At 36.1% G+C, this 27,559-nt stretch overlaps 2 protein-coding genes across 5 annotated transcripts in view; one reads left to right on the forward strand and one right to left on the reverse strand.

Annotated features, from left to right (window-relative positions):
- Positions 1-20,929, forward strand: part of timm23b (translocase of inner mitochondrial membrane 23 homolog b (yeast)) — a 35,493-nt gene extending 14,564 nt beyond the window's left edge. Inside the window, exons 8-9 of one of the 3 annotated variants that reach the window (XM_073920544.1) lie at positions 3,128-3,874; positions 4,009-4,577. In XM_073920544.1, coding sequence (XP_073776645.1) covers positions 3,128-3,177 — 50 coding nt within the window. In that variant the 3' untranslated portion in view covers positions 3,178-3,874; positions 4,009-4,577. Of the gene's footprint in view, positions 1-20; positions 3,875-4,008; positions 4,578-19,213 lie in introns of those variants that run through there. The other 2 variants (XM_003199688.6, XM_073920543.1) reach the window with 2 other exon arrangements.
- ncoa4 (nuclear receptor coactivator 4) lies at positions 5,459-26,754 on the reverse strand. Of its 2 annotated transcripts, none has more exons than XM_005156494.6 (10): positions 21,843-21,984; positions 18,094-18,220; positions 16,263-16,403; positions 12,978-13,066; positions 12,695-12,803; positions 10,913-10,984; positions 10,686-10,817; positions 9,090-10,052; positions 6,558-6,650; positions 5,459-6,468 (listed from the first exon to the last, which is right to left on the reverse strand). In XM_005156494.6, exons 2-10 carry the CDS (start codon positions 18,217-18,219, stop codon positions 6,463-6,465), a joined length of 1,731 nt encoding a protein of 576 aa, XP_005156551.1. In that variant the 5' UTR covers position 18,220; positions 21,843-21,984; the 3' UTR covers positions 5,459-6,462.
- Positions 26,755-27,559: the final 805 nt, after the last annotated feature.

The following is a 27,559-nucleotide window of genomic DNA, read 5'->3' on the forward strand; positions in this document are numbered from 1 at the left end:
AATATCTACTTCCTTTTCAGCTGAAGACTTCATAGAGCAGTGTTTCTCTACCACGTTCAACCAGGGTTTTTCATCCACGTTCCATCCAGCTCTGCACGTTTTCCATGTCTCCTTCACCAAACACACACAGATCATCAGCTCAGCAGCAGAGACTGAAAGATTTGTAAAGGGTGTGACAGACAAAGGAGACATCCAAAGCATGCAGTGTTGGTGGGCCTTAAGGAACGTGGTTGAGAAACACTGTCATAGATGACAAAAGGGAAACATTTTTAGAGCTGATAAAAAAAAGCTCATTCCCAGCCACTAGACATTACTGACAGGGTATTCGAGTGTCAGACTGTTGTCGGACTGCTGTACAGGAGTTATTATAGATTATAGATAGTGAAATTTAGCGAGGGTTAAGGAGTAGAATTGGGATTGGGCTTAAATCAAAATTTTCTTTACAAAATTGATTTTTTTGAACATATCATCTTGAATAAATGCATCGTTGTGATGTAAATTACATGTAAAATGTGTTATTAATTAACCTTAGAGCTCATGCTCAAAAGGTTTAGAGATAACTCTTAAAAAATACAGTTGAAGTCAGAATTATTCGCCCTCCTGTTTTTCAAATATTTGCCAAAAGATGTTTAACAGAGCAAAGAATTTTTACAGTATTTCCTCTAATATTTTTTCTTCTGGCGAAAGTCATATTTGTATTATTTCGCCATAAAAGCAGTTTTTAATTTTATTTAAACTATTTTAAGGTCAATATTATTAGCCCCCTTGAGCAATATTTTTATTTTCAGTAGTAAAATGACTTGCCTAATTTCTTTAACTTGCCTAATTAACCTAGTTAAGCCTTTAAATGTTACTTTAAGCTGAATACTTGTATCTTGAAAAATATCTAGACAAATATTGTTCTGTCATCATGGTCAAAATAAATCAGTTATAAGAAGTGAATTCTTAACACTATAATGTTTAGAAATGTGCTGAAAACAGAAATTGGGGAAAAATATTCAGGAGGGCTAAAAATTTTGACCTCAACTTTATATATGTCTGTATTGGAAATTAGTTAGATTTTTACTTCTTGAACTTATTGTTGTACCCAAAAACACCTATTAAAGGGACAGTTGATCCAAACACGAATCAAGATATTCTGAAGAATCCTGGAAAAAAGCCGCCATCAGGAACAAAAAAATACTATGGAAGTCAATAACTATGTTTCCATCTAAAGATGCAAATGAAATTTCTGTGGAAAACTGCAATATTGCATAAAAGACGTGCAAATAAAGCAGCGTTTCCATCTAACGAGTCAAAGCGAACAAAATCGTCACTTCCTGATTAACTGCCGCCAAATATCAACAGTAAAAATTTACTGCAGAAGGAGAAGATTTAAAATCTTTTTAAAAGATTAAAGAGATTTAAAGATTTAAAAGATTTAAAATTTATTAGATCTTTTCTTTATTTAATAAATGACTTGCGCCTCAGAAGGCAATCCTGACTCGCAGTGAACGCGTGGTGGCGTTCGAAGACTTGAGATGCAGAGCAAAGATGCTCTTGACAGTTCTGGAGGTCATTAATAATATAATAACACTAACCCTGAAATGCTTACGGTGTTCTAGAATGACCAGAACAACATTTCAGATGGTTTACAGTGTGCTCAGCCTGCTGGTTTATCCATTCACACACATTTTCATCATTTCATGATCTCTTATAGCAAAATCACATGAGCTTTTTAATGCGCGTACTGGAATTTGTTCGGTAAAAGAGTTTCAATAGCCCCTTTCACACATACAGACCTTTCCGGAAAATTGCCGGCAATTTTCCGGAAAGGTTGTATGTGTGAACAGGTCCTTTTTGAAAATACCGGTAAATTCGTTCTGGCTATTTTCCGGAAAGAGAAGTTGTAACATTACCGGCAATTTGCCGGAATGCTGCGCTGTGTGAATGCAGAAGGAAGATTCCCGTAATAAGCGCGTGCACGTCTAGAACGTGCTGACGTGAGACGTCTGCTTTAGCCAATCACAACAGTCAGACGCATTTACGTCCGCGCGCTTTGTGAGGATAAAAGCCTTTGAATATTTTTCCAGACACATTTAGCTGCTAGAAGTTAGTCAGATCACGTTTATATGTTCTTCTTAATGCCACCTGTATAAATAATCATCGATGAGATGCTTATGATAAGCCGTTGTTTGTTTACCTTCAAGCTTTGCGTGTGCCTGTGATACAGCCTGTGAGCGCCTGCACACGCACATATTATGAACATCTCGACATGCGAAAGTGATCCTGCGAAAGTTGTTCACAATATTGATCATCCACAGAGTTTGTAATTTAGTCAAATGTTTACAAATACAAGCGCAGCCGTTTAAAGCTCATTTGTGGTGAATGTTGTCAGAATTTACCGGTATTTTGGAATGGATGTGTGAATGCTCTTTTCCGGAAAATTTCCGTAACGTCCTCGCCTGTGTGAACAGCGCTTTTTTCAATATACCGGTAAAGTCTTTCCGGAAATTTTCCAGATATTTACCGGTATCACTGTGTGAAAGGGGCTATTGTAATTTATGCATCTTTTCTTATCGGATGAAACGTGTTTCCTACTCAGTTACTTTTTTATGTGCATTTGCAAAACTTATGCGCGTTTTGGTGTTCTCATCAAACATTTTTTTTTCAAATAAGTGTATGTGAACAGCTAATGTGTGCTTTTTACAGCATTCTTCAGTATATCTTCTATTGGGTTTACAGACGAAAGAAACTCAATCATGTTTGGAGTAAATGACAGAATTTTCATATTTAGATGATCTATCCCTTTAAGGTCATTGAAGGCCATTGTGTGGTGCTAGACACACAATGCCACTGTTTCTATAAGGAAGTTACTGAGGAATTACCCTACAGGTATTTTCCTGTAGCTGATTCACGTTTAAAAGATAAAAGGGGAAAACTTTCCTTAGGAAGTCACAAAATAATTTCCCATCATGCTTCATGCTGCGTGGTTCTTAGAAGGGAAGTTTCTGATGCAGCACATCGCTTGATAAGCTGAAAAGCATTTGGCAGAGTTCACTGTCAGATAAGAGTTTTGCAGCGCACGCAGTTTCTCTCTAATGTCTCCAAAGACTGTCACAAGATCTCTCTTTATCTCACATTTCAGTCAAAAGTCAAACAGGCTGGATTTACAAGCGCACAGGAAGCCTTCGTTGATCATTATGGTGCTATAAACTCATAGTTACAGCTTTTTTTACTGGCATTGTCTATTGTTTTGTTGTGCATATGTGGACAGCTTCTGTTATATTTTGACAGAAAGCAAGAATGTAGACATGTTGCAACATGCTTTAAAGAGACAGTGTGTTATTTTGGAGTGTTCCACTGGTGTTTGTATTTGAAGGGTGGGCTCCTTCTGGCTCATACCCCCCCTAGTTGATTAAGCACTTATCAAGCCTGAACTCATGCTGGGTGTGGAGTCCTCACGAAGCTCTATCGCTCCTCTGCATGTTCTGGATATGGGCGAAGCTCTGAGTCTCTCCAGCTGTCTGTGAGATTGTCACTACAGCTATGCCTGCATTCTAGAGCTGTAATGGTATTTGTATTCATCTCCAATGACAAGGTCACAGTTCAGTTCATGAACTCAGGGTGCTTTCACACCTGTGAATTGATTCAGTTGTTCCGAAATAGGGATTAAAAATGTTACATTGTTGCTCTTTGCTCTTGGAGCGGTTCGCTTTCACACTGCAAAGTTTCTAAACGGACCAAAAGAGCTAAAACAAGTCACGTGTGAGTAAACTCTCCTCACATTGGTCAGAGTGTCAGGGTATATTTACCGTATTCCATTGTCATTCATGTGTGTGTGTGTGTGTGTGTGTATATGTATGTATATATGTATGTATGTATATATGTGTATGTATATATATATATATATATATATATATATATATATATATATGTATGTATGTATATGTATATATGTGTGTGTATATATATATATATATATATATATATATATATATATATATATATATATATATATATGTATAGCTGAATATATAAATATATAGCTGAATATATGAAGCTGAATCAGTGGTGATCATATAATGGCAGTCGATGGCACCAGTCTTTTGAGATTAAAAATAAACACATACAAGCAAGCCTAAATCAATAGTCTTGGCTCTCAAAGACACACTGAGGTCTTGTGAAGCGAAACAATTGATCCGTGTAAGAAATTAAACATTATTTACAATATTACTAGCTTTAATTCACAGCCTGGTCAAACAGATGTCGGGGCATGTGCGAATGTAGAGAAATAAACATTTACCATTCACTTTCATTATAAGAATAACTAGAGAGCATGGATTCAGCTCAAAATCTTCTTTAATGTTCTACTGAAGAAACAAGTCTTGGATAACCTGTTGGTGAGTAAATTAACAGGAAACTGTCATTTCGGGTGGACTATCCCATTAACAGACACCTGAATGCATATCTGGTAATTGAATTAATGTTGCTAATCTGTTATAAATATTCTTTTCACATTTGTGCATTTAGCCAAGCGTTTACTTAAATGTAAAATGGGTTTGTGTGATAACTTGGCACTAATAAAGTACAATATGAGCAGTCTTGTGTAGCTTGTGATATTTTAAAACAGATGTTATTAGCAGACTGCTGGTCAGAAACTGTTTTAAACTTTCCAACTTTCTCTTTTATATTTATATATTTATGATACTAATGGACCCAAAGTGTGCCAAGAAAATATCCCCCACACCATTAAACCACCAGCAGCCTGAACCATTGACAAGGCAGGATGGATTCATGCTTTCATGTTGTTGACGCCAAATTCTGACCCGACCATCAGAATGTGACAGCAGAAATCGAGACTTATAAGACCAGGCAACGTTTTTCCCAATCGTTCAATTTTGGTGAGTCTGTGTGAATTGTAGCCTCAGTTTTCTGTTCTTAGCTGACAGGAGTATCACCCGGTGTGGTCTTCTGCTGCTGTAGCCCATCCGCCTCAAGGCTGGACATGTTGTGCGCTCATAGATGCTCTATAGCAGACCTCGGTTGTAGCAAGTGCTTACACTTGCCATTCTCCTCTGGCATCAGCAACGCATTTGAGCCCACAGAACTGCCGCTCACTGGATATTTTCTTCTTTTCAGACCATTCTCTGTGAACCCTAGAGATGGTTGTGCGTGAAAATCCCAGTAGATCAGCAGTTTCTGAAATACTCAGACCAGCCTGTCTGGCACCAACAACCATACCACATTTAAAGTCCCTTAAATCACCTTTCTTCCCCATTCTGATGCTCGGTTTGAACAGCAGCAGATCGTCTTGACCATGTCTACTTGAGTTGCTGCCATGTGATGGGCGGCTTAGAAATATTACGAGCAGTTGGACAGGTGTACCTAATAAAGTGGCCATCATGTGTATATATAGAACCACACAATTTCATTTTCAGTGTCAGGAAACAGAAAATTACTTTGATAACAGGAAACGTTTATATTTATACACATGTTCATTTATTTATTGATTTGAAATGGATCGAAGCATTATAGATGATGTAAGCAATACCTAAATAAGTACATGTGTGCGCAATCCAGCGGTCTGGCACAATCCTGACAGAAGAAACGCGTGTGTATACTCAGTCCTTGGTCCATTACTAGTTGACAGACACCAAGATTAAGCTGAACCTCTCAAAGCGTTTCATTTCTGATGCAGTTCTTAAATCTGAAATCTTTAAGTGCAAAGATTAAATCCTGTCTACATGTTCACAAAGCAGTATCAGTGGTTTGTTTATGGCGGATGCATTTTAAAGAGCGATAGAGAGATCGTTTGCCACAGGTTCAAGCCACACACATGACAGTAGACTAAGGTGTTTTTACTGCACACACACACACACACATGGACTGACAGCAAGCATTGCTACACATTCAACACATCAGGCACCAGTTCTGTTTCTTGAGGTTTGGAAACAGAAGTTTTGCTATGTTTTAGCTGGCATGTGACTTTTGTTGATCGTGACAAATGAAACAAGAAATGGCAAAGAAAGCTCCATACTTAAAATAGTAAAATAATTCTATATAAATATATCTTCAAAGAGGTTAAAATGGTTTAGAGCGCATCTTCATATGAATATTTGGGGGGAAAAAAGAAGAAGAAAGCTATAACTGTGCGATTAAATCTATTATAGACGCATCTTGAACATTTCAGTTGACCCCGTGGTGAAGAAATCATTTGTTTTGTATGCATCCAGTCCACTTGTTCTTGATATTTAAAATCACATTAATGAAATCTATTGGTCTTCCCCTTCATCGCAGGAATTGAACTGAGCCAATAAAACAGTAAAATATGACAGCAATTCCCAAAAACGATGTGCCACGGGGCTCAAATCACTCTCAGTCGACAGAAGATCCCAGACAAAATGAATCCCCAAAAAGCACGGAAGAAGAGTGTTGTGCAATAATCAGCAATTCAATAGCACTAGAGTAATGCTGCTGCATTCATATCTGAAATGACAAGAGAGCATACTTTTACTTGGCTTAAACGAAAAAAAAACAGCTCTGCTTAATTATTTAATATTCGAGTTCTTCCTCACCTGTGTGGCTGCTTGATGGAGCCACTTTTCTTTGTCACCGCCGAGCTTCATACAGGAAAACAGGTCACATACTATAGGGAGGCCGAGCCTTTCCTAAATGAACCAACAGAGAACATCATTCATTCATTCATTCATTACCTTCAGCTTAGTGTCTAGTGACAGAACCACCAATTATTCCGGTACATACACTACGGCCAATTACTTTATTCAGTTCACCTATAGCGCATGTGTTTGGACTGTGGGGGAAACCGGAGCATCCAGAGGAGAACTTTCAAACTCAACACAGAAACGCCAACTGGCCCAGCCAGGACTCAAACCAGCAACCTTCTTGCTGTGAGGCGACAGTGCCAACCACTGCACCACGCGTTAGAAACAGCGGAAAACTTCCCTAGTGGAAATATTTGGTTACTAACTTTTTTATTTTCATCCAAATTTGTCGTAAAATTATTTATTCTTTCCAAAAAGAGACGCATCTGTTCAAATTATCACTCGTATGTAGGCCCACATGGAATCTGCGAGTGCAGAAATATGCAGATTTTAAGCCTAACATTGAGTCTATTTACCCGTGTAAATGTATGTACATTTAGAATTATTCGGTTTTAGATGAATTTCACTACTATTATTGACTAATATAAAATGTTCTGATTCGTTTATTTACAATACAGCTTGTAAAGTAAGATTTTCTGTCTTTTAGTATATTTATTATATTATGTGAGAGACTTGCTTTGTTTACCAAATAAGTTGATCCAAATGGATTTGCATTGTAAACATTAAACGTTAAATGTGTTTTTTTATTTTTTATTTAATCTATTAAGGTATAAGTAGGCCCACATGGAATCTGCGAGCGCAGAATTCTGCAGATTTTTAGCCCATCATTAATTCTGTTCATTTACTTCAGTAAATATGTGTAAATCTATATTTATACAGTTTTTAAAATTTTCTGTTTCAGTTTTGAAAATGTTCATCTGATTTATGTACAGTGCAGTTTGTGCATTAATATTTTCTGTCTTTTAGTGGATATATTTTCAGGGTTTCTGCAGGTTTCAGTGAGTTCAATTTAAGACTTTAATACGTTTTTAAGACTGTTATGAATGAAATTTTAAACTCATAAAAGGCTAAGGAATTTTTCAAACTGCCCAGATGGAAAAGATTTTTATTTGCCCTAGCAAAACATTATTATAATTTAATACATTTATTATTACAATAACACAGTGGCTTTCAAACTGTGGTACGTGTACCACTAGTGGTACGCGGGCTTGCTTCTAGTGGTACAAGGAGATATCAAATGGTGTCATTTGTACATGCTACATATATTTCAAAATTTATATAAAAAAAAAAAAAGATTTCTATATGAATTTGACATATACTATATATATATATATATATATATATATTTTTTTTTTTTTTAAAGGTTGACGTTTTTAGTTTGCTTGTTTTTTTTTTTACATAAAAGCACAGTACAGTGTTAACGTTCAGACTATTTATAATGTTTAAAATGGCTGACAATAATAAATATTCTTAATATAAATGAATCTGCCACGTTTTAGAACTGTGCCGAGCTGTAGCTGCTTTACGGGGCTTACTACGCTACTTTATTTCAATGCTGCTCATTATGGTGGTATTAGGAGAGGCAATTTTTTTCTGAGGTGGAACTTGATGAAAAAAGTTTGAGAACCACTGCAATAATACATTAATAACAAAAATAAAAATACTTTAGATTTTATTTCTTAGCAAAATATTTTCAATAGTGAAAAAAACAACTTTCTTTAAAATAATTTTTAAAAGTCTTAAAAACTATAATAAACTAAATCTTTGCACAGCAATCTGTCCAGTTCGGTGTCCTCAGCAGTGATTACATGGTGAACTTTAAAACAAATGTTATTGTAAGGAAAATAATTAAACTATTATGATAAATAGAGTAAAAATGACCTCTATAAATAAAAAAAAATGTAAAGTTTTATTGAGATGACTGTTGGTGATTGTATGGGTTTTGGCCAGATTTGATAGCAATACATGAACAAAGGAAAATTAAGACCTGTTTAAAAAAAGATTTAAGACCTACAACACAATATTTCAGTAAATTTAGGACTTTTTTTAGGCCTAAAATTTGGATTTTGAGATTTAAGACGATAAGACCCCGAGAGACTTGCTTTGTTTACCAAATAAAGTGAATATCGTTGGATTTGCATTTTAAACATCAAATAAAAAGTTAAAAATATTTTTTTTTTATTTCACATATTAAGGTTTTAGTTATGATACTCCCAAAATACTTCCGCAGAAATACGCAGATTTTTAGCAAAAATCTCAAACAGCAAAAAAACGTCCGCAGATTCTGTATAAGTTACAATACTCCCAACATTCTGTGCAGACATAGCACTGTCTGCAGATTCTGTCTGGTCCTACTCATATGTCATCACGGAAAAATAAAATATTGTAATGTCAGTTTTCCAGTATCGTGCAGCCCTGTTCACTACCGCAACATTCAACATTTAAACCCTCCATAATTCTATCAAACAGAGATCTCCGGCTCACCTGTGCACTGACCCGCTTGCGTAAAAGCCATTTGTCCTCCTCAACATTATCTTTCCCGTCCTGATCCTTTGCGCTCTTGCTCTCTGCTTTGTTTGGCATCTCGGTGGCACTGCTAATTTGCTTGATTGCTGGATGCAGCCAGTTCTCGGCCTGCAGAGGATTCTCAACGGAGTTCTCCGGATCTGCAAGTTTAATGTGCGGGATCGCCCACGCAGACAGGGACGTCAGGTCTGGGGATTTGGCAGAGTTACTAGGGTGCAGCCAGGCCTCAAGGATAGCCTGAACCTTCTGCTGCTGCTCCTGCTGGTGGCTGGAGGCTTTGCTTGTGCTGTTCTTATTGACGGGAACGCCGTTTTTATCTCGACCCTCTTTCTTGAGGAGCCAAGCGCTGAGAGCTTCTTTTCCGCAGTTGTCTTCGCAGACGCATTGGGCGTAGCTGGTGCAGGTCTCATTGGCTTTGCATGTGCTCTCCAGAGGGATGGTCTTGTGGAGCCACATCTCCATGGGATCTGGAGTGGTGACCGGAGTGGATGGCGGTGGTGTTTTTAGGCACTTGAGCTTTCCGAGGTTTTCAATCTCCACAGCTGTAGTGCGCGTGGCACAGCAGGAGCCGCAGTCGGATTTTGATAGCCAATCACTAGAGGAGAAGCTCTCGTAGAAGGGTTTGAAGATCTGCTTGAAGCGCTCTGCATCTGGGTTGGTTTGGTTTGGCTTCACCAGGCTTGAGTTGACAAGCCACTTATTGAGTTCTTCTTCCTCAAAAGTGTCGCTTGCTTTTTCCTGCTCATCTTCCACGTCATCCAGATTGAAGTCGCTTTCGTCGATCATCTCAATGGAGAAGGTGGAGCTGCTGCTGCAGGTTCGCTTACGAATCGGCAACTTCTCCTTCAGAAGCCATGACTCCAGGTCATGGAGCTGGCCCCAAGCCTTCTGGAAGTCAAAGGCAGGTAGCTGTTTCTCTTCCTGTAAATTGTTTATTAAAAGAGTTAGTTTGCGCAGACTATATATATATATATATATATATATATATATATATATATATATATATATATATATATATATATATATATATATATATATATATATATATATATATGATTTGACAAAGGTTGCATTTAACCTAGGGGTGTCTAGACACGATCACGTGTTCAGAAATCAGGCCCGATCATGCAGATTCAGACTCAATTAATCAGCTGTTACACTCTTGATCGGGACTGGAATATAATGCATTTATATTAGTGGTTACTTTACAAGTGTGGCAAATCACTTATTTACATACATACACATACTTTAACATATCAGATGCTATTAGTTAAAGCAGTGTTTCTCAACCATGCTCCTGGAGGACCACCAGCACATTTTCCATGTCTCCACAACCAAACACACCTGATTAAGATCATCAGCAGAGACTGAAAGACCTGTAATGGGTGTGAAGACAAAAGAGACATCCAAAGCATGCAGTGCTGGTGGCCCTCCAGGCATGTTTGCCCTAAGCCCAACACTTACTGTTGTTTACTCTCAAAAACAACATTAACTTGAATGCACTTGCATCTCAAGTGAATAACTTTTTTTTTTAATTAAAAATCAATAACTCACCTGAGATTCCTTGGAAACAAGCAGCCAGTCATGAGGGTTTGTGCTGAAGTGGTATTTTACTGGAGCACTGCAAACTGGATGATTCCCCAAAAGCCACTCGGTCAGAGGTGTAGTGCGTTCGGGATCCAGTTTCTAAACAAGATGTGCATTTTATTATTTTATTTATTTTTGCATGTACATTAATGAGTTGGAAATGACATAAACGGAGTGCAATTATCAATACAAACCTGCTTCTTGAAAAAGACTGGACAGTCCTGCAAAAGCCAAGGTCGCGCAAAAGACTCTGAGGTCTCCATTTGCTGCAGTGGAGAGAACTTGAATGAGTGCACATGCTTTCGGGAAGCACTAATGTTAATCAGGAAATGGACGTTTTTAGAAATCCAGTACCAATGTCAATACTTTTGACAACCCTAAACTTGACTAAATGATCAATTGATAAGCTGCGACCATTGTACTGCTATTGACCTTATTCTGCAATGTGGAAGTAATCGCATTTCTGCAGTTGTTTTTACAGCACTTCCCATTGATTTGCCTATGGGGGAAATGACCAGGCATGGTAAACGGTCAAACTTTGACAATACATAAAAGTAAAAATAATACATTTGTACCATTAGGCATAAGCTGTTTTTAATGGCTGAAAATCAATGGAAGCAAATGAGACTGGATGTCTTGAGACATTAAAGGTTCAGGACACCCTGGAGAACTTTTTTATATATATTAACAGATGTGTGTGTGTTGAGCATCAGTTAAGACAATGTTAGCACCTGTCAGCTTTAATTGTGGGGAAAACTGGATAATTTTGAGCTTTTGTCAGCTAATTTCAGCTTCCGGGTTTAAAATGATTTTTGGGGCGGGATCAAAATCGGCGACGTAGCGAAGTACCGCAAGTGCAATGATGACGCATCGGTTTCTCATTATTATTCAAAGCGGAGTTTTCTTATCCTATGAGAAGAGCCGGCTGCTTAATTATTCATGAGAGCACGACAGCACATGCTTTCCGAAGGCAAGGCAGACGCAGACCAGTGCCAAGCTCAAGCTGTGAGACACAGACCCACGGCACGCAGTAACCGTTTTTGAAGGCTTGTATGTGTTTGTTTCCATGATCGACGGGGTTTGTTGCATGTTTTTCCCCGCGATCCTGTCAGGGCATACAGCAAAGCTGTGTGTTTGTTGCAAGCATTTTTTGTCAGGAGAGCAGCAAGAGAATTGGAGAATGGCGGATGTTGTCTTGTATCAGGAGTTCATTCACATTAAGACACATTGCCGTGCTGCTGTGTTTGCCTAAATCCTCCAGATAACCAGCAGGACTAATGGTTAAAATAGACAGGTCAGGAGACCTGCTCCACTGAGTCTGCATTTAGATCTATGATTCAGACCCGGGAATTGAGGGAGAATCCTCATTTATAGTGTTTGTATAAACACGACTATCTTTATAATGATATAAATTGTGGTTATGTGTATATGAAATTACGAATAACAAATGTAGCAGGGCATTAAATCACTGTTTATTTCTTTGCATTTTAACTTTGTAAACTATAAACTCATGCGTCTCCTCACAGTTTGTGTCTCAATTTGTGAGCTGTCAACAACAGTTGTTCGCTCCCCTTCTCCCCTGCTGGCCACGCCCACTCCTGCCCGATGCTCGCGGAGCTCCACGCCCATTAATCATGCATCTTTTGAAAAAATTCTGAAGTAGACTTTAACCGAAAGTGGGGGGTGTCATGGGCCTTTAAGGTACCAATGGCTGCACCTGCTCAAATGTAAAGAATACTGGCATTTATGATTATTTTGTTCCTGTTTTCATCTAGTTAAAACAGATCTACAAACCTGTACCAATTTCTATTGTATTCTACAGTTCAATGTATATTGTATTGCAGTTGTGACATGTTTTAAATCTACTTGGCTATGATGGCGGTTCAACAAAAATCACTCAAATTTAAGCCGTTTAACGTCAATAGCACTGATACAAATAGACACAGACAAGTGTACAAATGTGCGGTTTCACACACCTCTGAGGCAATTGTCCCAAATGATGTGATGGCCTTGCGCAGAGTGTGCGCATCTGCTTGGAAACTCATCTCTGGGGTTTCTTCGGGAGTCAGATTAAGAGACGAAAGCCTGAAATGACAAAGGAAGAGTTTTAAAACTACACTGGTATTACTTGCAAAGATATATTGTTATTAATTTGAGATTCCCTAAAGATGCATTTTGGGAGATTTAAATGTAGCATCTCATGCATTTAACACACTGAAGTAGACCATGCAAACTAGTGTAATCGTTGTAGGTACTTACTTTTCCAGGCAGTTTGTGAGCTGGGTGGTGAGACTGTTACTCCCGGAATACTCCAGCTGATGAATGAGCAGGTCAAACTGGCCTTTCAGCTGTGAGAAACATGACAGAACACATGCCGTTTCAGCTTTAAACCAATTTAACTGAAGCAGAGGAGTTTCACTTCCACGTTTTCGGTGTTTAAAGATTCCATAAATGTAGCTTCAATAGGGAGATCTTGAAAAAAGTACCTGTACTTTTAATACATCAGCTGACACCAGTAAGTCAATACTAGGGCTGAACAATTCTAGTTTAATCACAATCTTGACTTGAAATGTTGTGATATAAATATATAAACACATTTATTCTCCTTCTGAGAGGAAATGGGTCCTCTTTGTGCTTCTAAACCATTAGTATATGGCTGCACAATATATCGTTTCAACATTCATATCACAATGTACACGTCTGCAATAGTCATAACATTGTAGCATGTTCACTGTCCAGTTGAGATTATGGTCATCGCAAAGTATCAAAGTCATTTCCACGTGTTTAATAAGAAATTATTATTTATAGCTTTAACAAAGACTATTTATATTTGATTATTAATACTATGAACACCATATGCTGATTATTTACATTGATAACTCAAAGTTCTGTGTCTGAATGCTGTATGAAAGCCACTGTTTATTTCATTTCTATCTTTGCTCTGTAATTAGTTCATCATGTTATGCATATACAGGGTCCTACGTAATGATCTTAATCAATCTAAAACCATCAATTATTTCTAGATAGAGCCCTTTATGTCATGTGAGGAAATTACACGGAGAACCGAAACGCTACATGTACATCAACTTCTTTGTTGTTGGCTTCTTTTGTATTGGACAGGAATAGCAGCAATTTAGAGGCTCAGGTATGGCATCGTTTCTGCTTTATAGACAATGGGTTATCAGTGGTAGCAATGATTATGAACGTGTCAGAGTTGTCTGATAAGATAACTAACTGTAGAAAATGGTTCATGTTATGGTAATAGAACATAGTCTTTCTGTACAGAGAAAAACACAAAATGCTTTCAAAATAATAAGACTTACACATATATAGCTCTGCATAAATGAGTACACCCCCTTTTGAAAAAATCTATATTTTTATCCAATTTTTAATGAAAATAGCCAATAAATTTGGTGAATTTAGACAAAACAGTTTTATTAAACAAACTCTTTATTTTAATAATAACAACTGGTCATCATTTAAATGTAAGCAGGTTATTCCAAAAAAAGAACGACAATTTCTTTTCAAAAGTTTCTCTTTATTTGTCCTGTTTATTAAAATTTTATTTAAAATTTTCTGCTAACATATTAATTCGGGTGCACTAATTTTGATCTTTTTTTTGACATTATTTTGCTAGATTAGTTCCATTTTTAACTTCAGTTCTGACTAAATCTAACGTATATGCACAAATATATTAATGTAAAGCAGGGATCACCAAACTTGTTCCAGGAGGGCCGGTGTACTGCAGATTTTAGCTCCAACCCTAATCAAACACACCTGAACAAGCTAATCAAGGTCTTACTAGGTCAGGGTTCAATGTTAAGGATTTTTTCTATTGGCCTGATCGGACCAGTGGTTCAGATTTTTACTTGCCCTGCCAATATTTTCACTGGCCTTACCAAAAAAAACATTAATAGTTATTCCTTAGCCACAAATTAAAAAAAGAAATGTGTCAAAATGTTTGTAAATCTAGAATTTAATGATTTGAAAATGTTAATAAATGTGTAATGAACAAAATTCAAAGTGTTTTGCAAACAAAAGTAGCAAAATGTGCAGGTATTTTATGGCAAAACAAAAGATGGCTGACCTGCCAAACTGACGGCAAACTGTACAAAACATCACTTAATTTTTTAAGTCTTGGCATACCCTCATAAATGTCTGCTTCAAAGACGTTAGAAACAAATGTTTTCCTTTAGCATCATCACTTGATGTTGCCGCCATGTTGCTGTCTCTTCGATGTACTAGTTGTTTCGAAAAAAATAACATGCCCACAGCATCCAATCAGATAAGAGGAACCGAGAAAGTAGCATTTGAAGTTATAAAAACACAAACTGTTTCTCGATTCTGACTGTATTTGCACATAATTGACAAATAGTCACAGGCAAATTTAACTTTAGTGACAGGGCATCAGTGGCCCGATCGGGCCAGCAACGATCCTGTCTACGGTCACGAGCATCTCACACGCTGGCCCCGGGCCATTGGGCAGTCCTTATTGTTGAGCCCTGTAGGTGTACTTAAAACACCCAGGCAGGTGTGTTGAGGCAAGTTGAAGCTAAACCCTGCAGGTACACCGGCCCTCCAAGACCGAGATTGGTGACCCCTGATGTAAAGCATCCTTTAGTACAGGGGTTCTCAACTGGTTTGGCCATGGGACCCACATTTTTACATGGTCATCAAGCCGCGACCCAAATTTTTAGAAACTATAATATAATTTTAGGAATTATAATTCATTTGTATTTATTTGTTAACATAAACAAGTAGTGACAGATAAATCATAAGAAATTCACCAAGACTTACAAATAAACACTATTTTATTGTTGTCATTTAACAAAATGGATCAAAATATAGAAATATTACAAAGTAAAAATGACAAATACTGTTAATAATAAACTGTTAATAAAACATGTTTTCTGGTTTCTAAATGTCGTTTTAATTTAGAAGGTTTCATGCTCTCATGAGAGCACCTCACTACATATGACACTGAGGCTTTAAGTCTATTTTGTTGTCAATATATATATATATATATCCATACTTAACATATTCAGGGTCGTACTTTAGCTTGACATATTTGTTGCAATAATTAAATGAAATTTCACATGTCAAATGGTAGGATTGTCACACACGCATTTCAAAATAAAAGTCCGGGAAAAGCAAAAAAAAAAAAAAAAAAAAAGTAAAAAGTGTAACTTTTGTTGTTTTTTTGTTTTGTTTTTTTTTACAAACACCGCAACCCACTGAAAATGTTCCCGCGACCCAAAAGTGATCCACCAGACCCACCAGTTGAGAAACACTGCTTTAGTAAATATAAGCTTAAAACAGATCTGTGAGGGGTGAACTCATTTATCCTGAGCACCGTTTATGTACTTATACACTTTAAGCGTGTTGTGTGTTCCTTTTAAAGTTTTATTCACAAATTAAATCGCAATATTGATTAAAGCAAATTTCAATTGGAAATTTTCCCCAAATCGCCCAGCTCTAGTTTTCAAAAATACACACCAGTCTATCGGCTAACAGGCAGCTGCACAAATGACAAGCCAAACTCACGGAATGAAGCTGCTGCAGCTGCTGATGTAAAGTCTCTCCTTTGAGCTGCTCCACCAGATCGATCTGCTCCAGCAGCCAGACCTCACGAGAGCGCAGGATCTCCAGATGTCTACTGATGCAGCTGTGCAGCTGAGACTTCACCTGAGCAAGCGGACAGAAACACACACATCAGTCTTCACGTCAGATTTGAAAGTGCCGAGATGCCAAGCAGCTTTTAAAGCTGATAAGACGACCCCACCTCCTTGACACCTTGCAATGTTCCGAGCTCCACAATCATGAACACAAGGTCCTTATTCATTACTCTACTCTGAACCAACAGTGCAGCTGTTTTGAGAGATTACTGGGGTTTCTCAACAGAGCTTAAGCGAATGAGTGCAAATCCAACGTACTCGCATACAAAGCATTTCTGAGACAATTTCTCAACTGTTAATACATCTGAACTTGTTTATCTGTGGTCTAGTAAGTGCTCAATCTAAATAGTAATTAACTGCGCCTATGGGATGTGAGAGATGATGTCATGTGCATGGATGTTTTCTTATGTTTATGACACAAACAAGAAGATAACATCTCCCTAAAGCGTTATAAAGCCATAATCAGTGTAGTCAACTGATAATAACACAAGCATGATTTAAGCAGTAAGTAAATGCACTCTTTTCACAATTATAATGCAATAACTGTCATCAGCATCTTAAAGTTTTTAATATTTAGATTTTTTTTTTTTTTAAGTATGTATTTATTACATCATCTTCGCATCAAATTACAAACAAATGCAACAACAAATTACCGCTAATGTGGGGTGTTTCTAATGTAGCATCTATGGGGCAGGCATGGTTTCCGCTACATTCATTCTTCCGCGGCGGGGCGCCACACCAAAATTCATCCCGCCACAGCTACATTACAGCTTCTTATGCAAAATATTTTGTTGTGTTTTAAATAGCAGGTTAAAAATTATTTGCACCGAAAATGTATGAAAAGGTAAGTGAATAATAACAGCGCAAACTTTTCTGTGACCGTATAGTGCTGTGTGTGCTGTTTAACCCTTTAAGGCACAGGTGTCAAACTCAGTTCCAAAAGGGCCGCAGCTCTGCACAGTTTAGTTCCAACCCTAATTAAACACACCTGATCAAACTAATTGAGTCCTTCAGACTTGTTTGAAACCTACAGGTAAGTGTGTTGAAGCAGGCTTGGATTTAAACTGTGCCATGTTTAACTATTATCATCACCTTTTAGACCATTATGAACTCTGAATGATGGAATTACTCTCTATCTAGAGGCTACATGTGCTGGTAAAGATTACAGACACAGATGAGAGGTTTGCACTGACTGTGGGCTATATTTCGTGTTGATTTTGAATCCAAATAAAGACTAAATGTATGCTGCGGGTAGTTTTTCTGTAATTTGTATCATATCGGAGACTATAAGGGGCTGTATGTGTTCATACATGTTGCAGTTATTTATTTATTTTATATAATCGCAGACGTTAAAGTAGGTTATATCACACTATCATTGATCTGCAGTTATAATCATATCATGTTCATAGAAAAGTAAGTAATAAACATTTATACACAAGCATTAATATGTATAAAGCATCTGTTTAGTGAGAAGTGCTTCTCATATGATGTGTGAATGACCTGTGCAGCTTTACTGTAGACATTTCCTTGAGTGAGAATGATGTCGACTGAAACTTTCTGTTGTACACCTCGCCATTGGTACCCTTTTGGCAGTGGAAACGCAAGCCTGATAAAGGTGACCTGTACGTACCACTCAGTGGAAACGGGCCATAAGACATTGCGTACTTCATGCGCTTTATGATGCCAAAAACACGTCTCACCTCTCTGGAATTGCTTTTGAGTTGGACTTCGGCTTTTATGATGTCAGCGATGGCCTCGTCCAGCTGGGCTCTGGCCTGAATGCACTGCCTGAGGGCAGCCTTTTCTCTCTGCCCCATAGGAGACATACTGCACACAAACAACAAAACACACCAGGCAAAAATCAATCCCTGGGTTCTCTATTCATTGGTTAAAGGCCTAGGTCACTCAGCCATCAATGAATGTCATTACAGAACTCTACATGACCATTCTACATGGTTAGAATGACTTCGTAAGGAAATAAAAATGAATTATATGCATACAAAATTATCAACAACATGCACAGTTTCACCATATTAAAAGGGAGTTCACCCAAAAATGACCATTCTGTCATCGTTTGCTCAACCTTTACTCATTTCAAACCTTTATAACTCTTATTCTGTTTAACCCAAAAGAAGATATTTTGAAATAAGCTAGTAACCATCATCATCATCATCATTTTCTTGTCGGCTTAGTCCCTTTATTAATCCGGGGTCGCCACAGCGGAATGAACCGCCAACTTATCCAGCAAGTTTTTACGCAACGGATGCCCTTCCAGCCGCAACTTATCTCTGGGAAACATCCACACACACATTCACACACACACACTAATACACTACGGACAATTTAGCCTAACCAATTCACCTGTACCGCATGTCTTTGGACTGTGGGGGAAACCGGAGCACCCGGAGGAAACCCACACGAAGGCAGGGAGAACATGCAAACTCCGCTCAAAACCACCAACTGAACCGAGGTTCGACCCAGCGACCTTCTTGCTGTGAGGAGACAGCACTACCTACTGTGTCACTGCCTCACCCAAGCTAGTAACCATTGACTGCAATAGTATTTGTTTTTCCTACTATGGAAGTCAATGGTTACAGGTTTTCAGCATTCTTTAAACTACCTTCTTTTGTGTTCAACATAACAATAGAACTCAAAAGATTTGAAACCATTTGAAGGTGAATAAAAAGTGAGTCAATATTAATTTTGGGGTTGAATCTCCCTTCAAGACAGCAAAATGAGTTTCATTAGCATACATAGACAGCCAGTTTAGTGCTAATTGTTATGAAAGGTGATGTAACGCACATATCGCTATACCTTTAGGATACCCTTCACTATTGGGCTGTACATGATGTGGATCCAGCGTCAACATCAATGTTTGCATCTGCGATAGTCACACTACTGGATGTGTGATTGTAAAGAAATCAAAGCTGATCAGGCACCACAATTCAGGATACATGCGATTTATGGATTCATTTTAATATTTCATTTGTCTTTTTTTTTCTATTGTATATCACATCATCTACGCTTGCAATTTGTTATATAGTTCATATATATTTCAGTCCCCCAAACACCAAATCACCCCAATTATCCAAAAATAATGAATTATTTCCAAATAGAGCTTTAGGTCATCTTGTTCAACTGTCTTCATATCACAATAAATATTGCAGTGTTTACTGATATAACGCTAAGGATCTTTTTCTACTGGCCCGACCGTGCCAGCGGTTCAGGTTTTTACATGCCCTGCCAATATTTTCACCAGCCCCACAAAACAAAAATAAAGTAAAAGTTAATAGCTATTTCTTAGCCACATGTTTTAAATATTGTGTCAAAAATGTGTTTGAATCTAGAATTTAAATATTTTTAAAATGTTAAAGAATGTATAATAAGCCAATCGTTGCACTGTACCCACGTAAAATTTATGTTGCCGTCAAAAGCAATATGGCGTTTACGACATCACAGAGAAGGCAGCATTTAAAGGCTTAAAACCACAAACTGTTCCTCGATTCTATAACTGCATTCATACGCAATTGACAAATAGTCGCTGGCAAATTGAACTTTTGTGACAAGGCATCACAGATCGGGCCAGTATCAATCCGGTCTACTGTCCCGAGCACCTTGCACTCTGGCCCTGGGTCATCGGGCAGTCGTTATTGTTGAGCCCTGCATCTGATGTTTGTATTACATATCTCACACGGTTTCATTTCTCGAATACAAATATATGCTAGAATACAACTATTTCATTGATTTTAATGTTTGACAGCATCATGATCTTTGACATTTGTTTCTTTTCAGCCACCGTATTATGACATGAGAGCATTTCAGTTCAGTCCTCAATTTGCTTCAGTTTAATATGGTTTGTGGTGATTTCAGATTTATTTGATGCAAGTATATCTGATTTATTTAATATAAAAAAATATCCCCTTGACAAGGAACACAATTTCGGTTCATCTTAGAAACTGATAATTGGTTTGTTTGTCTGATAAACATCATTTTGCTTCTCGTGATTAATAAATAAATTAATATTTTTGATCCAAAGGCTTCATGCTCAACTACATAAACCATTTTTCAGCTTATTCTTTGTATAAATGTTTCCCAACCGTTAACTTGAACAAAATATCAACCTTTCATCATTTGCAAACTGCTTTAATACTGTTCAGTACTATAGCATCTAACAATTCAGCTCCTCAAGCATGGTACTAAATATAGATAGCAGTTTCAGTCATTTTAATGCTTTCACGCTTTATATTTGTTACAGTTTATGCAAAATAATCTTAAGAAATTAGTATAGCAGCAAACATTTTAATGATCGCAAAAACCCATATCAGCCATTTACAGCTGTGGCCTTTTTTTCCAGTGAACCGCTCTTGACATCCTGAGCATTTCAGTAATGATATACGCCTGCCAAATATAGTGCTGCACGTGAACATACAGCTGAAAGTGTTTGAAGAGCAAGAAGCTTTGACTCCCAGAGCACGTGTGTGAGAGAAAAGAAACCAAGACTGCTCCCAGCAGGGGAAAACCACTGTTTATACAGCCAAAAGAATAACAAAAGCCTATTAAGTCTAGTTTTTGAGAGACCGATCAAATCAAATGGTTAGTATTTTAATCTAAAAATGTTATCTGCACCCTCCTTTTGTAATAAAAGCCAGTAATACAGAAAACAAACATCTTTGAGAAGCAACATCTGCATACAGCATGCAAGAGACAAAACAAAAGCTCATTCTATCTTCAGTGCGTGCAAGAATTACACAAGAAACAATACAATTTTTGCACATTTTAAATTAAAGCAACCAAATCGGATGCACTCGGTTTAATAAATAGCTTAATCTACTAACATACTAACCCCATGTGAGATTCAGCTAAACACAATATAACACTGAGGTAAAATTGGTTTTATATTCAACCATTCAGTCTCTTTAATTTAATTTCAGAATAGTTTCTTTGCAAATTCTGAACAGTGAAATCATATTAGCAGCCAATGACTATCAAAGCACAGCCCGCAGTATTGTAAATAGTGCTAATGTTGTTTTGAAGTCATATTTACATGCAATTTTTCATTCAAAACACTCAAAAGTAGTGTTGTAAACCATATAAAAGGGAATTTACCTCATTGACAAACTCCTCACAGCATAACCACTGGGGTGTTTTTTTAAGTTCAAGTCATTGAGTAGTTATTGTAACATGATAACGTTGTATTATTAAACATTCTCGTACCATTAAATATTTACTAATAGCACGTTACTTCCACACTACTGACAGGACACAGAAGTAATACTATTGGACGGTGCAAGTAATAGCCAAGCAGGTAATGAGTCATTCATTTCGGCAATGGTGTAAATACGAACAACAAAAGCACACTGATACGAATCGAGTTCACGAGAAATCCCTTTGTTTACATGTAGTTTGCGTGCAATAATGCGTCGCGTCAAAATGACGATTCGATTCCTACCTGGTCCAGTTAAGTGCTATAAAACGGCCGTCGGGTTAATCCGAATGTGCGGCTTGGTGTTAGATTTTGTCGTTTTAGTTAAATGTTATTGTTCTCGGGGTTTATTTAAACCCCTCAGCTCTTCTCGGCCCACATCGACGTCACTGCTTACGTTGCAGCGCTTTCTCTATCGGCCTCCACACACACCGGCTGATTCTGCACGTACACGGGGCCCACACAAAGGGCTGCGCTACTGACGACGCGACCACATCCCACTGAACTCAGTGACTTCCAGAAACCATTTCAAACACACACACAAAAGCCCTGGAACGACATTCCTCTGGGTTAATGCTAGGAGGGATACAGCTGCGGTCGTCTACACCTATCCCAACCCTAAACTCAAACATATAGTATACCGTAAAGACCGTAATTAATTATACAGAGAATTATTAATATTATTTATTAAATTACCCATTCATTGTATTTCATTATCATCATCTGCCGCTACCAAATTCCTATTTTAACCATTAAAGTACAGTAAAAACAGCAATTATACAAAATATTATTCATATTATTTATAAGATAAAACATCTACCTCTATGCAAACCCTAAACTCAACCATGACAGTACCGTAAATACAGCAATTATACAGCAAGTATTATTTGCATTATTTATTAAAATACCAATTAATTGTATTTATTTATTTATGTATTTATCTACTGCTATCCCAACAGTTCTGTGAAAACAATAACTATACAGAGTATTATTCATATTATTTATTAAATTACCTTTTATTAACATCTCTTGCTCTCCCAACCTTAACCATCACAGTACTGTAATGCAGTAGTTATACAGAGTATTATTCATATTATTTATGAAATTATGCATTTGTATTTAACATCTACTCCTATTTTAACCCTAACTTTAACCATCCCAGTACTGTAAAGCAGTAATTTTACCAAATATTTTTTATAATATTTATTATATCTATGCCTACCCCAACACTAAACCAAACCAATTAGTGTAGTGTCACTACAATTATGCTATATTAATGCAACCACAGCTGTATCCCATCTAGACCTTTATTTTGCCTCTGTATGTAAAATCTTCTCTAACACTAGGTTTATTCCAGAGCGCATGCGCTAAAAACTTACTTGTAAAATGTCTTGTAAATTTCACTTCTTTTGGGTTTTGCTTCACATTATTGGTTTCCTTTTTCCTGTACAGGACTTTAGTTCCACATGTGGTGTTGAAAGTGCTTTATAAATAAATTGAGACTTCTCTTTTTGAGAATTGCAACATGTGACTTAAAAGAAACCGAAATATGGAACTAAAAATGAGCTTGTGTTGAATAAATGCTGACGTGTTTAATAAATAATGTCGCTGCTGCAAAAATGCTGATGTTTGATTCTGTTCTGCAAAGATGCTATCACGCTTGAGTATGTAAACATTACCAGCAGCACTGACCTTAATGTTTTGTCTTAGATTGCATATTTTTTTAATGCAAAATCAGGGTTAATGCAATCATGGAAATCATCTTGTACTCTTATTCAAAATTAAAACGATAACCAATCCAAATTATGATTTATTAAATAGCCTGTAAATAAAAACAGCTGACAAGAGAATGAAGCAAAGGTCGGATGCTGATAAGTCTTTCAAAGGGTAACTGAATATGCATGCTTATTATGTAACATTACGACTTCTAATTGTGATGTTCACTTTATCGGTCAAACTTTACAATAAGTTTGCATTAGTTCAAGCATTTACTAACATGAACAAACAATACATTTATTACAATGTTGATTAATTTTTGTTAGCATTAGTTATTAAAGAAAATGAAGTTCAAGTTAACTCACAGTGCTTTAAAGTTAACATGCATGATTTGGGATTTTAATAATGCACTAGTAAATGTTTACCTATAATTAAAAAGGGTTTCTGCAAGATTTACCAAGTTAAATTTAAGACCTTTTAAGACCATTATGAATAAAATTTTAGACTTTTAAAGGGCTAATTGCTAAGGATTTTATTTGAATATCCCAGTTGGAAAAGATTTTTACTTGCCCTATCAAAAAATGATAATTTAATACATGTAATAAGACGATAATAATAACTTAATAATAAAAATATATAGGTCAGTATCCTCAGCATGAAAATAAATGGAGAACTTTTAAACAAATGTTACTGTAAGGACAGTAATTAAATGCTACTTTTAAATAAGTTAAGCGTTTAAAAACAAAAAAGATTTCAGACCTACAACATGATATTTCTGTAGATTTAAGACTTTTAAAGGCCTAAAATTTAGCTTTTGAGATTTAAGACTTTAAGCAAATAGACCCCGATTAACATCATTTCTTAATCAGGGTCTATTTGCTTAAAGTCTTAAACTACTAGGGCTGCACGAAAAAAATCTAAAATTTTTTGTAATATATATTGTTATATGAATACAATTTCAGCAGATGACGTAATATCTTTACTTGGAAAGAATTTATAATGTTAGAATGATTGGGATGATTCTACAGTGGGAATGCATCCCCAATACATTTTCGTTGTGACTGTGATATTTGCAGTGCGTTTCTCTATTTGCGCATGTTGTGAGTATTTTCATGCACGTGTTTAGTCAGAGATTGATGAATTAACGTTAACTATTTGCATCTTAATAAAATCTAATAATCAATTTATAAACATTTGGGGGTCCCTTACTGAATTTTTGCTGTGGTCTGTGCAACTTGCAGTGCTTTTCTTTATTTGCATGTGTTGTGAGTATTTTCAGTCAGAGATTAATAAATTAATCTATACTATTTGCATCTCCATGAAATCTAATAATCAATTTATAAACATTTGGGGGTCCCTCAACAAATTTCCGTTGTGGTCTGTGCTATTTTTTGAAGTGCATTTCTGTAATTGCACGTGTTGTGAGTATTTTCATGCATAACAATCTATAAATACAATGAAGAAAAAGAAACAACTGAAAAAGCGTTTTAGCATTTCCCGAGTCTAAAAGTATTCAAGTGCAGTAAATGAATGATAAAAATAAAAATAATTCAATAAACTTAATTATGGTTAAGGTCACAAATGGTACTATTTCTTATGCCTGAATGTTTTTAATATCATTAAACAATCACAGGCATCAAAAACGCATGCAAATGATCAATTATAACACCAACTCAACATTGTATATCCTGTGATGCAAGTATTGTGAATGATCACATTGCAATGCCAATTCTGAAATGATATACTAAACAGTCCTGTGTACTAGTATTTTATGTTCTTTAGTTCGATTGGGGTAAAGTTGGTTTTATATTCGCACATTCAGACTTTCTCCTTAATAATTTTATTTTAGACAAGTATACATTGCAAATTCTAAATAGGGAGATCATATTAGCAGCCAATAACTATCAAAGTATAGTTCACAGTCAATTAAACAGTGCTAATATCATTCTGAAGTCATTCTAACATGCGATTTCTGAACGAATATTCAAAGTAACATGACAAAAACAAAAAGTGACTGAACAAATGTGCGAATATAAAACCAGCTTCACCTCAATCTTAATTTGTGTTAGTAAAAACGACACTGTAAAAAATATCTGTTAATTAAATAGAGGTAAAGTTAGTTGGTTTTATATTCACACATTTAGACTTTCACCTTAATAATATAATTTCGTAAAAGTATTATTTGCAAACTCTAAATAGCGAAATCATATTAGCAGCCAATGGCTATCAAAGTACAACATTGTTCACAGTCAAATAAACAGTGTTAATGTTGTTTTCAAGTCATACTTGCGTGCTAATTACGATCAATATTCAAAAGTAACATGGTAAACAATATAGAGACTTCTAAATAAATGAATGTGCGAACATAAAACCAACTTTACCTCTTGGTTAAAACACCTTCCTTATTTTGTGTTTTCTGTTTATTTGCGATTGTGAGTTCCATTATGGGATGTTGATCCCTGCTCTGTCAAGTTTTGATGTTGAACTCTACAGTTTAACAGTGACTTTTGTTGACATTTCAGTAGTTTGTATGAATGTTTTAGAAGAAATATATAGAAATAAATCTGTAAAATAACAAAATGATTTTCTGGCAGCTTTTTACAAGGTTTTTTGTACCATAATATATATAACACCAACGACAATATATCACTTAAAAAAAAAATTTAATGTTATTAAAATTCACTTTTCTTCAACTTTTTAAGAATTATCAAGGTCTCATTATGCTATTCAGAAGAATAAATATAAATAACATCTGAAACCTTGTTTCATATAAACAAAATATGAAAAACTACTAAATTATGCATAGTTTTTACAGTGTAGCATTTACTAATAAGACATTTTTGTAAAGTGTGACCACTTTCACTGCCTTTACATCACTTGCAATGATAAAATTCACCAACTATTACGAAATAGTTGGACACAAGCCAAAAGCACGCTTATTCAAGACATGTGAAATCATAAGAAAGCCTAAATAAACCAAAGACTTGAAATATGAAGTGGACGATGAAAATATATCCAACATGTCGCCCGTCTGAAGCCCCTTTTAGTATTAATGTGCCGGGGAACACGGTGAACTGAAGTCTTAAATACTATATATTTAAAAATATGTATTAAAACGACACTCGATGTATTAAATAAATTTGTTAATACCATCAATATATCACTATGACAATAACATAAACGTATTTTTGATACTAAACAGCGCGATCTCATGTGGTCACCTCCACTAACCTACATTCACATTCCTGCGCCATATTAGCTAACAGTTTAAATACTCATCAAAACATCATATGTAAAGTTTCGATGAATACATACCTGGGTGACCTGGTATCCTAGTGTGGAAATGAAGGTTTTATTAATATAATAAACCCTCCTGGGAAGAAATACTGCCGCGTCCTCTCGTGCTTACTCTCTAGCCGGGCCGCGAGGCTAATGTCAGAGGAGATCAGATAACACCGCGACAGAACTTAATCTCGCGATGCTGTGATTGCGTTTTTAAGTATGATGCTACCATCTGGTGGCCATTGAAAACAATATCACGTATTTATTAGTAGCAGTAGTAAATGAAATGATAGTTGCAGAAATGTCTTAAAAAAGAAATCGTAAAACATAAAATACAGACCTTTTACTGGATTTATCAGATTTTTGCTTGAGAAAATTTTGTATATTTTTGTAAAGATCTGAAAACATTTATTATAAATGAAAACCTTTGTCATTTAGCAGTTTTTACTTCAGAAAATCACAATTGCAAAGAATAACAAATGAAAAAAAATCATGATAAATAGTCAAATATGTTTAACCAAATATTAATATTAATATTTTTTATATTTGTATTCCACAAATATTAATATTTATTAATTTTACTATTTGGAAGGTAAAATATTGGCATTATGTTGTCTAAAAACGAACATAAACATGTCTGAATATTATTCTATATTATTTTAGTTATGTTATATATTATTATATTTATATTACAGTTTTTCTCAGTGGCTTTGGTGCATTTCTCACAACACTGTTTACATTTGCACAACAGTAAATGCATTTCTCAAAACAGTTAGTCATTTGTGCACATCATAGTAGCAGTTTCTCATTCCTTCCAGCAAATTGCAAATGCGTTTGGACATGCATTACAGTTTTTCTCAATTGCTTTGATGCAGTCTTTCAATTAATCATTACACAATGTACAACAAAGTACAAAATACAGAACTCAGTGCACCACCATTGCTTGCCATTGTATTGCCAATAGC

The sequence above is a fragment of the Danio rerio genome, chromosome 13 (genome assembly GCF_049306965.1).
Source record: "Danio rerio strain Tuebingen ecotype United States chromosome 13, GRCz12tu, whole genome shotgun sequence".
Classification (NCBI taxonomy): Eukaryota; Metazoa; Chordata; class Actinopteri; order Cypriniformes; family Danionidae; genus Danio; species Danio rerio.

Excerpts from the sequence above, each read along its gene's own strand:
- ncoa4 (XM_005156494.6), bottom strand. The coding sequence starts at position 18,219 with ATGTCTCCTATGGGGCAGAGAGAAAAGGCTGCCCTCAGGCAGTGCATT. Across the intron at positions 13,067-16,262 it reads AGCTGCAGCAGCTTCATTCC|CTGAAAGGCCAGTTTGACCT; the intron begins GTGAGTTTGGCT and ends TGTTTCTCACAG. Across the intron at positions 10,053-10,685 it reads TTGTTTCCAAGGAATCTCAG|GAAGAGAAACAGCTACCTGC; the intron begins GTGAGTTATTGA and ends AACAATTTACAG.